General features: G+C 45.7%; 1 protein-coding gene across 14 annotated transcripts in view; it reads right to left on the bottom strand.

The window, feature by feature from the left end:
• Window positions 1-881: 881 nt before the first annotated feature.
• Window positions 882-15,078, bottom strand: part of SYNRG (synergin gamma) — a 98,281-nt gene continuing 84,084 nt past the window's right edge. For 10 of the 14 annotated variants that reach the window (XM_023204716.2, XM_023204719.2, XM_023204720.2 and 7 more), the window contains 3 exons: window positions 6,629-6,739; window positions 5,958-5,993; window positions 892-4,867 (listed from right to left, as the gene is read on the bottom strand). In XM_023204716.2, coding sequence (XP_023060484.2) covers window positions 4,736-4,867; window positions 5,958-5,993; window positions 6,629-6,739 — 279 coding nt within the window. In that variant the 3' untranslated portion in view covers window positions 892-4,735. Of the gene's footprint in view, window positions 4,868-5,840; window positions 5,994-6,628; window positions 6,740-15,078 lie in introns of all 14 variants that reach the window. The other 4 variants (XM_023204718.2, XM_023204727.2, XR_002730076.2 and 1 more) reach the window with 3 other exon arrangements.

Below are 15,078 nucleotides of genomic sequence, written 5' to 3'. Positions count from 1 at the left end.
GGCTGCCTTTGTTTAACTTTGGAAATGTCACCCAGGTCACTGCTCCTGATAAAATGGGCGGCACCGCTCATGAGGTACATGGTAGAAGGTGAATGAGCTCGCCTCTGTCCCACTCATGGGACACAACTGGGTGAAAGCTTTCCACATGCCCCCAAATCACCACTGTCCCAGGGCGTGCCTTCCTTCTGGATGGAGGGCCTCCTGGGGGTCTGCCCGTGCGGTGGGAACCGGTCGCAGCCCTGCTCTTTGGCTTCATTTGTCAGGGACGTTGTAGCTTGCTCACCAGAGGAATCGTTTTCTAGATTTTTTTGGGTCAGTTTTGGCAGGAAGCCGTACATAGGCCAGTAGCTACATATGTAGACAAATACCCACAAAACATTTTACCTGGTTTGTGGCAATGGTTTTTTCCATCTGAGTTCTACCTTTTATTGCTTTATACTCCTGGCTGCCCACTGTTATAAACATGCATCATCATCATCTAGAAAAATTAAAATGAAAAATATTAATAGTTTCTATGGGAAATCAGACGAACCAACAAATGCTATAAGGTCAAAAACAAAAACAAAAAACTAAATAATCCAGGGAGGCTCTGGCTGCTTTAGTATGAGGCTGAGCTTTGAGTCTGGGAGTTTCTGAATAAGAGCCCCAAATAACCATTGTCCTAGGGTGAGAAGACGCCTGGTGACCGACGGTCTTCGTAATTAATGAAAATCACCTGTAGAATTGCTGGCAAGCAGCACTGCGGGGCTGTGACTAAGAGTTCTTCGCACATGGGAAGCTGAACACCTTTGTAATCTTAAGTGCGTGGGCCCCTGTTCATCCTCGTGACTTGCATCTACGTGAAATCAACCCAACAAAGACAAGACCAAGAAAAGGTCTAGTAGCCTGACATTCTTCTACACTTGTATTTTGGTTAGGGAAGTTTAACAGCGGGTGATTTCAGAACAGACCCTGAAAATATTTTAAAGGTAAAGCTTTATAATATCTAAACATCAATTAGAGCAGTTGTTTATTAAAATACAAACAAGGGGAAAACCACACCATCTTTTAAAATACAGGCCTGAATTCCACATCACACAGAAGACAATGCATTTTGCTACGGACCACAGCATTCACTGGTTAATAACGCCACGGCTGCAAAGTAATGAGATGTCCCACAAGAATACTTTTTTAACCACTTACATTCACATCAACATATAAATAATGGAATTAAGTAAAAACTTCATTATAATGCTATTTTGTTAGAAAAGTATTTGTAAAGTGGCATTTTCCCCCCAAGAGCTGTTTCACTTAAGCTTTATTTCCTCGGCCTTGCAAGGGGCAGGCTTTTCAGTATTGTTATTTGGTGCACACTCACCTGAAGAAATAAGAAAGTAATTTAAACTTAAAAAATACAGTCGACAGACATCTTGCCCTGCATTCTGACATTTGCTGGAATGGTCTACAGCAGGCTACAGTGCTCCCTTCTGAATGGCAGATGTCTGAAAATGTCAGTTTATGAACTGTTCACAAAGGCAGGCATTTGACCTCAAAGGTGTTCAGGGGAATTTTTGTAGTGGTCCCCAGCACAGGGCCAGCATCTCCTATTTCTGTTAACATACAGCCCTATAATCTTTGCAAAGCTGAAGTACACATTAAACAGGCAAACAGAAGACACCTTTAAACAAATAAGACCCCCCAAAACCCTTCAAATATCTGTATGTACACAAAATATTCAAATAATTAAAAATTCACAACCCCTATGAAATGCTAACTAGTAGCCACAGGAAAAATAAAGCATGGAAAATATCCTAATATATCCAATACCTCTTCTATCTCAAGCATGTCCAGACAAAACTGAAATTACACACTAAGCCATACAAATTTTAAAGGCAAAACATCCCACCAAAAAAAGAAAAGTGCTATTAATCGCCATTCAAGCAGTGGGGTGAAGCGGGCTGACAATACACAGTATGGAAATAAGTAACCTTGGTTACGGTTTCCAAGGACACGGGGCTCCTGGCTAACAGGAAGAGCTGAGGTGAAGCTGAATGCAGTGTTGAGTCATTATAATACATGTTTATAAAGAAAAGCAGCGCAACGGTGTCCCACACTCCTTGGATCCCTATTGGTGGCATCTAATTAAACATTTCAAGTATTCAAGAGATATGAAAGGTAGTGAATACTTTTCATAGCAAAGGCTTTTTTTCTGTTGACGTCTGCTGAATTTTCCTGTGGCACCTCCCACGGAGTGACTAAGCCTATCGCTCTCGGTAAGGAAAGTGGGAATTATACTAAGGAATTGTATCTGAGGCATTCTGGAATTTCTCAGGAATAGAAACCAGCCCAGCTAACAAGTGAGCTTACTTTTTAAAATGTCGATACTGGGCCACTGTGACATGATAGGCATCTACACAGCATTTCAAAAAACGTTTCAGCAACATTTCAAATTGGGAAACTTACTATTTTTTTTTTTTTTTTAAGAGACAGAGTCTCTCTCTTATCATCTAGGCTGTTGTAAAAAAGAAATAAATTTTTAACAGTCACCGTCAGACTCCTGGACTCATGTGATCCTCCCACCTCAGCCTCCCTAGTAGCTGGGACCACAAATGTCCACAGATGCACTCCACCATGCCTGGCTAATTATTTTTTGTATAATTAGCTGGGGTCTTGCCATCTTGCCCAGGGCTGGTCTCTAACTCCTGGGAAACATTCTTATTGCAAAGGTAGATTCTGCTGTCATGGTTCTGTTATGAAATTTAGGCCAGGCGCGGTGGCTCACGCATGTAATCCCAGTATTTTGGGAGGCTGAGGCAGGCGGATCACCTGAGGCTGGGAGTTCGAACGTGACCAACATGGAGAAACCCTGTTTCTACTAAAAATACAAAATTAGCTGGGCATGGTGGCGCATGTCTGTAATCCCAGCTACTCGTGGGGCTGAGGCAGGAGAATCGCTTGAACCTGGGAGGCAGAGGTTGCAGTGAGCTGAGATTGTGCTATTGCACTCCAGCCTGGGTAACGAGTGAAACTCCGTCTCAAAAAAAAAAAAAAAAAGTTTTAAGACCAATTACAAGCCTGCTTGCATTCCAGCCCCACATGGACCTGGTGCTGCCCAGGATGAAAGCACCGAGGCCTCAGGGAAAGCCTGCCACAAGCTGTCCTACCTGTGTTGTTAGAAACACCCCATTAGCCTTGTGGTGGGCAAAAGCTCCAAAGGTACCAATTCAGAGTGAGCTGTCTCAGTCAGGAGTGGCCAGAGACGGTATCATCGGGAGCGAGTGAGAAAAGCCTTTCTCTCCTCGGTGCCTCTCTCTGCATTCAGGCATGTAGAAGGTCAAGCAGGAGCCTCAGCAACAGCTGTTTAATGAAAATGTTCCACACCTTTCTTAGAGAACATGGAAAAGCTCTAAGACGGACCAAGATAGAATTTGTTCTGAGAGGGGAAAATAAATTATGTAAAAGTAGCAATTATAGACAAGACCAACTTTTTCGGTTTAAAAATAAAAGTCTAGGTCAGAGGGCCTAAACTGCACAGAGTAAAGCATACGAGATTGAAAAATCTCTTCATAAAGCACGTAATCAACAATTCAGAGAGATTGGTACGTTCTTCCTAGGAATAACAGCTCTTAGCCACTTGAGTTTTTCCCCCTAATTTTATGCATTCAGATTAAATGGCAAAGAAAATTCCCTACTCCAGGAAGCACGAGTCTTTTCCATCTAAGATTCAGTACTATTTCTGGACAATCCTCTTCTAAGTCATGTATCTACCCCATAAATATACATCTTGATACTTTACACTAGGCCAAGAACTCCACATTTTCACCCTGAATTAATTTTCAGGTTTTTCTCACAGATACTGCAAAGTCAGGCAGTGTCGGTCCCTATGCAGTCATCTTTGGAAATTTGGAGAGAGGCCACTGCAAAGAGATTTCATTCCACTGCCTTTACAAATCTTGTCTGAGAAAACTCCATGGTCACGGTCTTTGCATGCGGCAAAACAGGTTTGCAGTGAAGGCTCCTGCGGGGAAGGATATTATCCTAATACACAGGATTTGGGCCTCTGTGAAAATGAGCATTCTTCAGGACTGCAGAGTGCCATTCTTCAGGACTGCAGGCATGTTTTGGGAAAAAGTCTTGAGCATTGACAGCAATGAAGGGAAGGAGTAGAGAACTGGTTCAGTTGTGACAGCCAAGTGGGTAAAATCTGCCCTCACCTGCCTGCTACTGTCCAGGGCAGACAGGCAGAATCTTCTCCATAAAAAGCAGAACATCAGTTTAATCGCAATTTCCTCTTTTTATTCATTTCAGACATGAACAAACTAAATGCAAATAAATGCACTCTACTTCACAGGACAGTAAGTGTTCTAGGTAAAAACAATCACTGGCTCCAAGCAGCTGCCCATTCTAGTCCCGCAACAGTAGTTTATTTTTCTTCAAATGTCAGTTCTTCACAATTTCAATACGGCAGCAAGTTCTTCCTTAGATCAAGAAAGCTGTGGTCTGTGTTTTAGAAAATCTTAAGAAGAGTAGAGAGAAGTGAGCAAGCTTCTGGCACCACGTGTCGCTTGAATGGGACGATTTTACCTGAAGCCCCGCAGACTGGCCGTGGGGATGACGGGGGCCCCATCGCTTGTGGTGTTCTTCATATCGATTCAGGGAAGTGAACTGTGCAGCGCTCGCATTCTATTGATTGGTCCCTGTCACCCCGTGGGGTGTCACAGAAAAAAAAAGAGTCAGTGCTTCACAGAGGAGTTGTTCAGAGCAGGTCAGGCAGGACAAGGCCAGGAGGCTTTGGTTCGACACAGTTGATCCAGAAGTTGGCACAGCTGGCGTGATACTGATGCCCTCCATAGGCCAGCTTGAAACTGTCTGTTTCTGAGTTGAATGCCTGCCAGAAATAAACAGAGACGTGGGGCAAGTCAGGCTTTTCCTGCATCTCAGAGCTTTTCAGAAACCAACATGTACATCTCTCCAGGTCACAGAGGCTGAGGCCAAAATGGCACACACACAAAAGCTGAGCGGGTAGCTACAGGAATTTAAGAGAGAAGGTTTTTTACTGCTAATTAAAGCTATAAAATTGTTACCACTAAACCTAGTTTCAGGAAAAGGTGGACAAATCTTCCATGGAAAAGGCAGACAGAGGTTATGGGGCGGAGCGGGCGAATCATAAGGGGAACTAAAGTAGCCAAGGGCTGTGGATAGCTTTGATCCCTCACTGTGCTGAAGGAAGCCCTCCTGCTAAGGCTGGCATCTGACTACAGCATGCAATCCTTTACACTCCTGCAGCTGACCACAAGCCTATCATGACAAAAAATTACAAGAGTTAGAGAACGAGAGAGAGAACGAGAGAGTTAGAGAACGGCAGTTAACAACTCTTAGGGTCTAATGGCATTGGGAGCGAATAACTGAATCTACATTATCAAAAAGTCCAAACAGGTATAGAGTTAAAAAAAAATACCTCAAAATGAATGGGCATTAAACACATAAGAATTATTTCCAGATGAGTAGGCTTATCAGTAAGTTACAGTCAGCCACGGAAAAGTAGTCCAAACCTCAGCCACGTCCTGGGGTTAGTTTTCTAATGCACGGCATATAAACAAAACTGAAACCCAACTTGTGGCTTGTCTGTTAAAATATGGCTAAATGGCTACATCCTGAATAAGCTCTTTGATCTCCTTCTGTGTGTCACTACAACTTCCAGGCTTCCAGAAGTTGCTCGTTCTGTCACCCCATTCATCACAGAGAAAAATAACTGCAACACCAGAAGCCAATTATGAGAAACAAGCATGCAAATAAGACAGAAGTGGAGCCACACAGACACATTAGTAGACTCAATCAAACATTATGGGAACCAAACTGACTCAGTGAAGGATTCATGACTGGAACAGTTCAGGATGCAATGGATGGAATCATCCAATTTGCCCTCCACACTCAAAATTAAAATGGAGACGCTAAGGTAAGGTGTAACTGGTTCATACTTTTTTAGGATGTTCTTCTGCAGGCTTCTCTTCTTTCTGAAATAACGTTGAAACCACAGGTCAACAACATTCCCAGAACAGGGCCTCTTTTTTTTTTTTTTTTGAGACGGAGTCTCGCTCTGTCCCCCGGGCTGGAGTGCAGTGGCCGGATCTCGGCTCACTGCAAGCTCCGCCTCCCGGGTTTACGCCATTCTCCCGCCTCAGCCTCCCGAGTAGCCGGGACTACAGGCGCCCACCACCACGTCCGGCTAGTTTTTTAGTATTTTTTAGTAGAGACGGGGTTTCACCATGTTAGCCAGGATGGTCTCGATCTCCTGACCTCGTGATCCACCCGTCTCGGCCTCCCAAAGTGCTGGGATTACAGGCTTGAACCACCGCGCCCGGCCAGAACAGGGCCTCTTGCCTCCAAACACATCCTTACAGGTTCACCCTTTCCTCCTGACCACCCCACTATGCACAGGGTGCTGCAGGCATGAGAGCCGCGTCCACTCCCTCCACAGCTCCCCCGCCGCCCTCACGAGGGGATGTGTCTGCTCCTATCTTCAGCTTTTAGGACTTGAGAAAATCCCCACCTCTGGTCACAAACTTCGCAGTAAAGTGGGCCAGATGAGGTCATCCCGAGTCACGTGAGGGAAGCCCTCTGCCACCTGCAACGAGGCTGCGTGGCTTACCCGGCTCCTGGAGTCCACGTTCAAGAGGCACACTCCACAGGCAAGTTCCTGAGCATTTTTAATCCCAGGCCGTAGCATACAGGAGGAAAAATCCAGTGAGTTTTCATCTGGCTGTGAGGATGATGACAAGACAAACGGGTAAGAAGTCCAGCAAGTCCATGCGCTGCTCGCTTCACTCCCTCCTCACTCACCCCCAGTAGGTCTGGCGGCACCCCTACAATAATTTAACTTCCCAAACATCCGCTGGGGACCCATCATGCTTCCAGGTGCTAGGAAGGCCGGCACAAGTACAACACGCCCTCTGTCCTCTGAGAACTCGGTCTTGGGTGGGCGCCGGGGAGCCAGTGCAGTGCCATGAGTGGCAGGTGTGCTTAGGGGAAGTCCTGAGTGCCAGGGCACAAGGGAGGGGCACTTAGCCCAACCCGAGGAGGATGGGGCCTGAAGCCAGAGACTGCTTCCTAGAACTTTTTTTTTTTTGAGGCAGAGTCTCACTCTGTTGCCCAAGCTGGAGTGCAATGGTGCCATCGTGGCTCACTGCAAGCTCCACCTCCCAGGTTCAAGCGATTCTCCTGCCTCAGCCTTCTGAGGCCTCAAGCGATCCTCCCACCTCAGCCTCCTAAAGTGTTGGGATTACAGGCATGAGCCACTGCACCCAGTCTTCATTTAATTTTTTTTTTGAGGCGGAGTCTCGCTCTGTCGCCCGGACTGGAGTGCAGTGGCCGGATCTCAGCTCACTGCAAGCTCTGCCTCCCGGGTTTATGCCATTCTCCTGCCTCAGCCTCCGGAGTAGCTGGGACTACAGGCGCCCGCCACCTCGCCCGGCTAGTTTTTGTATTTTTAGTAGAGACGGGGTTTCACCGTGTTAGCCAGGATGGTCTCGATCTCCTGACCTCGTGATCCGCCCGTCTCGGCCTCCCAAAGTGCTGGGATTACAGGCTTGAGCCACCGCGCCCGGCCCATTTAATTTTTAGTAATAACCGTGTTTAACAACTGGCTCATAAAATTCCTGAACATTTAACAAACTCTTGCAAGCCAGTAAGAACTGGATCTAACACACTAGCGCGACAGAATGCAATCTTAGGTGGGAGCCTAGAAGTTGAGTAGCTGGGGTTACAGGCATGCCACCACGCCCGGTTAATTCTGTATTTTTAGTAGAGACAGGGCTTCACCATGTTGGTCAGGCTGGTCTTGAACTCCTGATTTCAGGTGATCCACCTGCCTCAGCCTCCCAAAGTGGTGGGATTACAGGCATGAGCCACCGTGTCCCGCCTGCTTCCTAGAACTTAGAATCACCTTGGCCGAGTGTAGATGGGAGTTGCTAGGTGAAGGGGACAGGGTTGGGGGAGGTAGGGGAGGGAAGGATATTCTGTGCAGGACAAGCAGCATAGGCAAAGGCCTCTGAGCTAAAGATGGAGTATGGGAAGGAATCTAGAGGTTGGGGGCAGAGCCCAAGAAAGGAGATGAAGCCACAGCATGAGGACTTCAAGGAAGATAAGGAGCATCCTGGAAGCCACTACGGGTTCCAACTGGATCACGACGGGCCCAGGTTGGTATTATTGACAGATCCCTCTCGCTAGTGTATAGGCAATGAATCGGGGGTGGCAATCCTCAAGGTGTGGGCCTCAGCCAGAAGTCTGCTGTAGCAGTCCTGGAGACAGATACCGATGGTCAGAATGAAGGCAGCGGCAGTGGGGAATGGGGAGAAATGGACACGGGAAAGAGCTGCCAAGGCAGGAGAATGAGCAGGCCTGGGTGACCTGCTGGATGGGAGAGGTTGGGGGACCCGGGCAGCTGAGGGGATTCACCATAATAAGACATGTGAAAGAAGGATCAGGTTTGAGGATGGAAGCTGAGGAGAAGAGTTCAGTTTGGTCCAAGCTGAGCTGGAGCTGCCTGTGGGACAGCGAAGGCCACATGCTACATAGGCAGGTGGTTGGGTAGACATACAGGCCTACTGCTTGTGGAGAGAACTGAAAGTCACCAGCTATAGACCATAAATAGAACAGCTAATAAGCCCTTACTTTGCCAAGCACTATACTAAGCTCTTCACATGCATTATCTAATTCACTCCACACACACACACACACACACACACACACACACAGAGAATAGTTAAAAGGGGAGGTCTCAATCTTGAAAAGCTGTCCAGTCACTCTGCTGCTCAGGCTGGAGTGCAGTGGCATGATCACAGCTCACCGCAGCCTTGACTTCCTGGGCTCAATAGATCCTCCCACCTCAGTCTCTCAAATAGCTGGGGCTACATGTGCGTGCCACCACACCCAGGTAATTTTTTAATTTTTTGTAAAGATGATATCTCCCTATGTTGCCCAGGCTGATCTTCAACTCCTGGGCTCAAGTGATCCTCCCAAAGTGGTGGGATTACAGGCATGAGTCCCTGCGCCCGGCCCCGCAGCACACTTTTATTTTTATTTATTTATTTTGAGACAGGGTCTCACTCTGTTGCCCAGGCTGGAGTGTGGTGGTGTCATCTTGGCTCACTGCAGCCTCTGCCTCCCAGGCTCAAGCAATCTTCCCGCCTCAGCCTCCCAAGTAGCTGGGACTACAGGTGTGCACCACCATACCCAGCTAACACTTTTTTTTTTTGAGATGGAGTTTTGCTCTGTTGCCCAGGCTGGAGTGCAATGGCACAATCTCGGCTCACTGCAACCTCCACCTCCTGGGTTCAAGGGATTCTTCTGCCTCAGTCTCCCGAGTAGCTATAGGTGCCCGCCACCACACCTGGCAAATTTTTGTATTTTTAGTAGAGACGGGGTTTCACCATTTTGGCCAGGCTGGTCTTGAACTCCTGACCTCGTGATCTGCCCACCTTGGCCTCCCAAAGTGCTGGGATTACAGGTGTGAGGCACTGTGCCTGGCCACACACTTTTAAGTTTAATCTGCACTAATAACATTTTCTCCATCACTTTTTAGCACTGCGGAAATCCCTCAGTCCTGACCAAACAGGGACAGTTGGTTGCCCTGTGATAGACATAAATAACCCTGAAAGCTAGACAAATAGTAAAATTTAAGAACTAGAATGTTTTAAGTATTTATTACCACTGTTTTTAATATAATGTATTTAACTGCAAGTTTGTATCATTTGTGTTTGTTTTGTCTTGCTTTTGAGATAGAGTCTCACTCTGTCACCCAGGCTGGAGTGCAGAGGCGTGCGTGATCATGGCTCACTGTAGACTCAAACTCTTGGGATCAAGCAATCCTTTTACCTCAGCCTCCTGAGTGCTGCGAATACAGGTGTGTGCCACTACACCTGGCTACTTTTTATTTTTAGTAGAGGTGAGGTCTCACTATGTTGCCCAGGCTGGTCTAGGACTTCTGGCCTCAAGCGATCCTCCCACCTCAGCCTCCTAAAGTGTTGGGATTACAGGCATGAGCCACTGCACCCTGTCTTCATTTAATTTTTAGTAATAACCATGTTTAACAACTGGCTCATAAAATTCCTGAACATTTAACGAACTCTTGCAAGCCAGTAAGAACTGGATCTAACACACTAGTGCAACAGAATAGAATCTTAGGTGGGAGCCTAGAAGTTGAGGAGTTCCTCTCAGAGGGTTTATCCTCACTCTAATGCAGGAGGTGAGATCATCGGCTGTGTCTGAAACAGCAGTAGCCTTGCGAGCTTCAAGCAGCAAACTGGCGGTGTGATTCCCTCCACCAGCACACAGTGGGTCAAGGTGGGGGAGAAGGTGGATGGCTGCACTGATTCCGGTTGGGTTCTGTCTAATGAGCATGACTGAAGGGAGTGAGGAGGGATGCCTCATGCACTGTGGAGAGTAAGGAGGTGAGAAAAGAAGTGAAGACAGAAGAGGGTTGATAGGAACACAGTAAAAGAGACAATATCCTGTCTTGAGAACCAAAAACAGCAGCAGTGCCAGTGAAGAGTGAGACCACTGGAGGGCTGCCAATCCCGACAAGTTTGATCAAACTCAGGAAGTTTGATGTCCGGGTTCGAGACTGCACAGGCACTGCACAGTGTTTGCTAACACAGCCCATTGTGACGATGCCAGTGGGTGGCTGAAGTGCAGGGGAAGCAAGGGCCCTGTGGTCCAGGCAGGCAAGCATCTGGGAGCCTGGCATGGAAGCTGGTTTGTCCTCATGGATACTGAGGTGACCCAGGATGATGGCAAATTCCTGTCAAAGTAACAGCTACATTTCCCATAGTTCTTCCAGTCTGAACCACTGAGGAGTTTCCACATTGTTTTTGAGCAACAAAGCAAAATTACATGATCCGTATTTTTCCTCACCAGGAAAAAAAAAAGATTTCTCCTTATTAAAATGTATAGATTATGTATGATGTTCCCTGTTCCTTTCTAATTTGAAATAATAAACCATGAACTAGCTCCACAAACCTTTCTTAAACACATTTGAGCTAGATTCACTGAGATCACAGCAGGGGAAGGAAGAACACACGGTTCTCAAAGAAGAAAAGGGGAGGTGTATGTTTCAACTGTGTGCAGGAGGACTCTGGTGCGGGTGATCAAAGTCAACTTACATGGCCTGAGCCAAGTCATAGGATCTTTTTCCTTTTCTCTCGTCTTTTTTAGTGCAACCATGGTCACTGTGGTCACATGGAGAAGAGGCTGGCACTAACACTTGTTTGTTCTGCAGTCAGTCATCTGTAAAAGGGTAACAATTTCACTTGCCCTAACACCTCTCTCCCATTTCTGTATATCTCAGATGGACATAAAACATGCTCTGGAAGTGAAAACATAGTCTATATGATTATCACAATTATTCACGTTGACGAACTCTTAGCAAGCTTTTTAAAGAGGTTAAAACATAGTATCCCTCTGTAACCCACACTATAGATAGTCGTCATGTTACTGAATCAGGGCTATTTGAGAAATCACTAGAATCTGGGAAAACTCTGAATCCTGAAATCAATCCAATTAATAAAGCCCCTTAATATCTGTTTACCAAAGCCATAAAGAAAGCAAATGAAAAGGTCATACTGTAATAGCCAATTAAAACCATAAGGCTCTGCATAAATGACCCTGTGATCAAATTACTCTTTCAGCTGATAAAATTAACCTTCCTAAGTATACATGTATAAACAGGGTGTTTATTGTAGTATAATAGCAACAGTTTGGCACCAGTCATATCACAGTTTGGCTGTCTTCATATAAGAAGATATGCCCTCTACAAGTCACCTTAAACTGATCGTCTCCTTATTTGGCAAGTATTTCATGCATTTAGTAGATATTTAAAATATATATGTTATATATGGCCTACTGACACTGATAAGCGCCAGTGTCAGACTGAGATATAGAATCCTGAGTCTTTAGCCTACAATCAACTGCTACAATGGTGCCCAAGAAGATCCTTATTGAGGAAGAAGAGTTTGGTAGTAATTAGTGTTCTTCAACAATAATCTTTCTCCTTTTTATGGAATGGTAGGATGGGCCTTCCCTACCCCTTTTTCAATCAGGCATGGGCCTGTAACCTGCCACAGTCAACCTGAGCAAAAGTCACATGTAGGCCAGGCGTGTGATGGTTCACACCTGTAATCCCAGCACTTTGGGAGGCCGAGGTGGGTGGATCACCTGAGGTCAGGAGTTCAAGACCAGCCTGGCCAACAGGGCAAAGCCTCGTCTCTACTAAAAATACAAAACAATGCCGGGTATGGTGGCTCACACCTGTAATCTCAGCACTTTGGGAGGCTGAGGCGGGCGGATCACGAGGTCAGGCGTTCGAGACCAGCCTGGCCAACATGGTGAAACCCCGCCTCTACTAAAAATACAAAAATTAGCCGGGCATGGTGGTGCGGGCCTGTAGTCCCAGCTACTCGGGAGGCTGAGGCAGAAGAACCTCTTGAACCTGGGAGGCAGAGGTTGTGGTGAGCCGAGATCATGCCACTGGACTCCAGCCTGGGCAACAGAGTAAGACTCCGTCTCAAAAACAAAACAAAACAAAATGATTAGCTGGGCATGGTGGCGGCACCTGTAATCCCAGCTACTTGGGAGGCTGAGGCAGGAGAATAGCTTGAACCCAAGAGGCAGAGGCTGCAGTGAGCTGAGACTGCGCCACTGCACTCCAGTCTGGGCGACAGAGGAAGAAGCCATCTCAAAAAAGAAAAAAAGAAAAAAAAAGCGTCACCTCTGGGAGGAAGCCTTTTAGACCAATGTGCTATTTCTCATGTTCCCTTGACCTTCCATGGTGACCAGTTGTGTTCCATATGGTGGAGGCTCTGTCAACCTGGGTCCCTGGATAAGGACATGGCACAGAGCCCCCCACCAACTTGAGATGGACATATAGCCTGAGCAAGAAATAAAGCTTTGCTTTTGCTAAGATGGAAGAAGCTGTTTGTTACTGAAGCATAACCTAGTCTAATTTGACTGATACAAAGGATGATCTAGACACAGGTTCCATAGGCAATTATAAAGTTTTGATATTTGCTTGGTTACAGTATTTTGTATAATCTTTCCTATTGCTGCTATCACAAAGTAGCACAACTTAATGGCTTAAAACAACACAAATGTATCCTCTTACAGTTGTGGATTTCAGAAGTCTAAAACGGGTGAGCAGGACTGCGTTCCTTCTGGGAGTTCCAGGGGAAAAATCTGTTTCCTTGCCTTTTCTAGCTTCTAGGGATGGCCTCTGCATTCCCTGGCTTGTGGTCCCATCCTCAAAGTCAGCAGGTAGCTTCTGTCACTCTTTTCTTCTCTCTGCTTCTGTTATCACGTCACTTTTTCTCACTCTTCCCCTCCTACCTTCCCCTTCTAAGGATCCCTGTGATGACATTGGGGCCACATGGGCAAACCAGGATACCTTCCCCAGTGAAACACCTTTAACTTAATCCTATTTGCAAAGGTAACATATTCACAAGTTCCAGAGACATGGGCAGCTTTGAGGGGCCATCGTTCTGTCTACCACAGCTGCCTTCTGTCAACTGACGGTAGCCCTGCAGAGACACAGTAAAGATCCTGTGTCTAAAACATTGTGCGGACTGGCAAGATGACAAAAATGCCATCACCATTAAAAATAAACTGTTCTCCTGATATGTCACAGCAATAGGAAATAAGTACTCTGAAATTCACAGGTCAATTTCACATTGAAAGGAAGTACAAAAGAATTCATATTTCACTGAGGTGAACAGTGGAATCAAAGAGCCTGTGTGATTGCCAATTGACAAAAATTCAGGTGAGTAACAACCTTTTCTCTTCTCTTAGATTTTATATGGCAAAAATCGATTAATTTTCCAGGACAGAATTCTCTGTTTATTCCAATCCTACTGAACTTCAACCCACTTCACAAGATAAAACCTTAGATGACAACTTACGGAGCCAACCTCAGAGTGCATCACATCTCACTAAACTAGGTGATTTTCACCTCTTGAGAAAGAAGCAGGTGTTCAGTCTGTGCCCGGAGAAGACATGCTTCTACCACAAGAGGGAGTCTTAGTCCAGGGATTAAGAGTATCAAAGAGAGAGCATAAAGCTTTGCCAGTACAGTCAGCCCTCGGTATCCATGGGTTCCACATCTATGGGTTCAACCAATGTCAGATCAAAAATATTCGGAGGAAAAAATAGGAAAAAACAAAAATGATACAAATAAAAAGGTCCAATACAGTATAATAACTATTTACACAGCATTTACATTGTATTAGGTATTATAAGTAATCTAGAGATGATTTAAAATACACAGGAAGATGTGCATAGGTTATATGCAAATCCTCTGTCATTTCTTATCAGGGACTTGAATGTCTGCAGATTTTTATATCCAGAAATGGGGGATGTTCTGGAACCAATTCCCCGCCATGGATAGGGGAATGACTGTGTCATTTCCAGCTTAAACATCAAGGAGCCACAGTTTGGAGTTTAAGACTGTGCACCCTGCCTTCCTCAGCCCAAGCATGACTACTGCGATGCAGCACTACGTTCTGTGACTTTCACTGGAGAAGGGGAAGCAGCTGTCTTCTGACAGAAACAGCCTCACAGTCTTCATGGGAAGAAAGAAGTCATTTTCAGTAACTTAAAAGCTGGAAGTAACACAGAGTAGGAAGAAGAATGGATTCTGAAATGATACAAATTCAAATCGCAGACTTGTCAGTTTCAGTCAAGTTTCATCTTCTCAAAGCCCTAATTTCTTCACCTGGAAAGGTGATAATTATACTTCCAGAGTATAATCCAGCTGCTAGAGATGGCCTCTGCACTTCTTGGCTCGTGGTCCTATCTTCAAAGCCAGCAGGTAGCATCTGCCACTTTCTTCTTCTCTCTGCTTCTGCTGTCACATCACTTTCTCTCACTCTTCCCCTCCTACCTTCCCCTTATAAGGACTTATCATGTGATAACATGGGGTTACCAGGATTCAATTAGAATGAATGTAAAGCATACAGTACAAGGACTGGCAGGCCCTAGGTGCAAAATATCAATAAAAGGTAACCAGTAGTAGTAGTAGTAGTAGTAGTAGTAGTAGTAGTAGTAGTAGTAGTA

This window comes from Piliocolobus tephrosceles, chromosome 16 (genome assembly GCF_002776525.5).
Source record: "Piliocolobus tephrosceles isolate RC106 chromosome 16, ASM277652v3, whole genome shotgun sequence".
Taxonomy (NCBI): domain Eukaryota; kingdom Metazoa; phylum Chordata; class Mammalia; order Primates; family Cercopithecidae; genus Piliocolobus; species Piliocolobus tephrosceles.
This window is presented reverse-complemented; position numbering and strand designations above follow the sequence as displayed.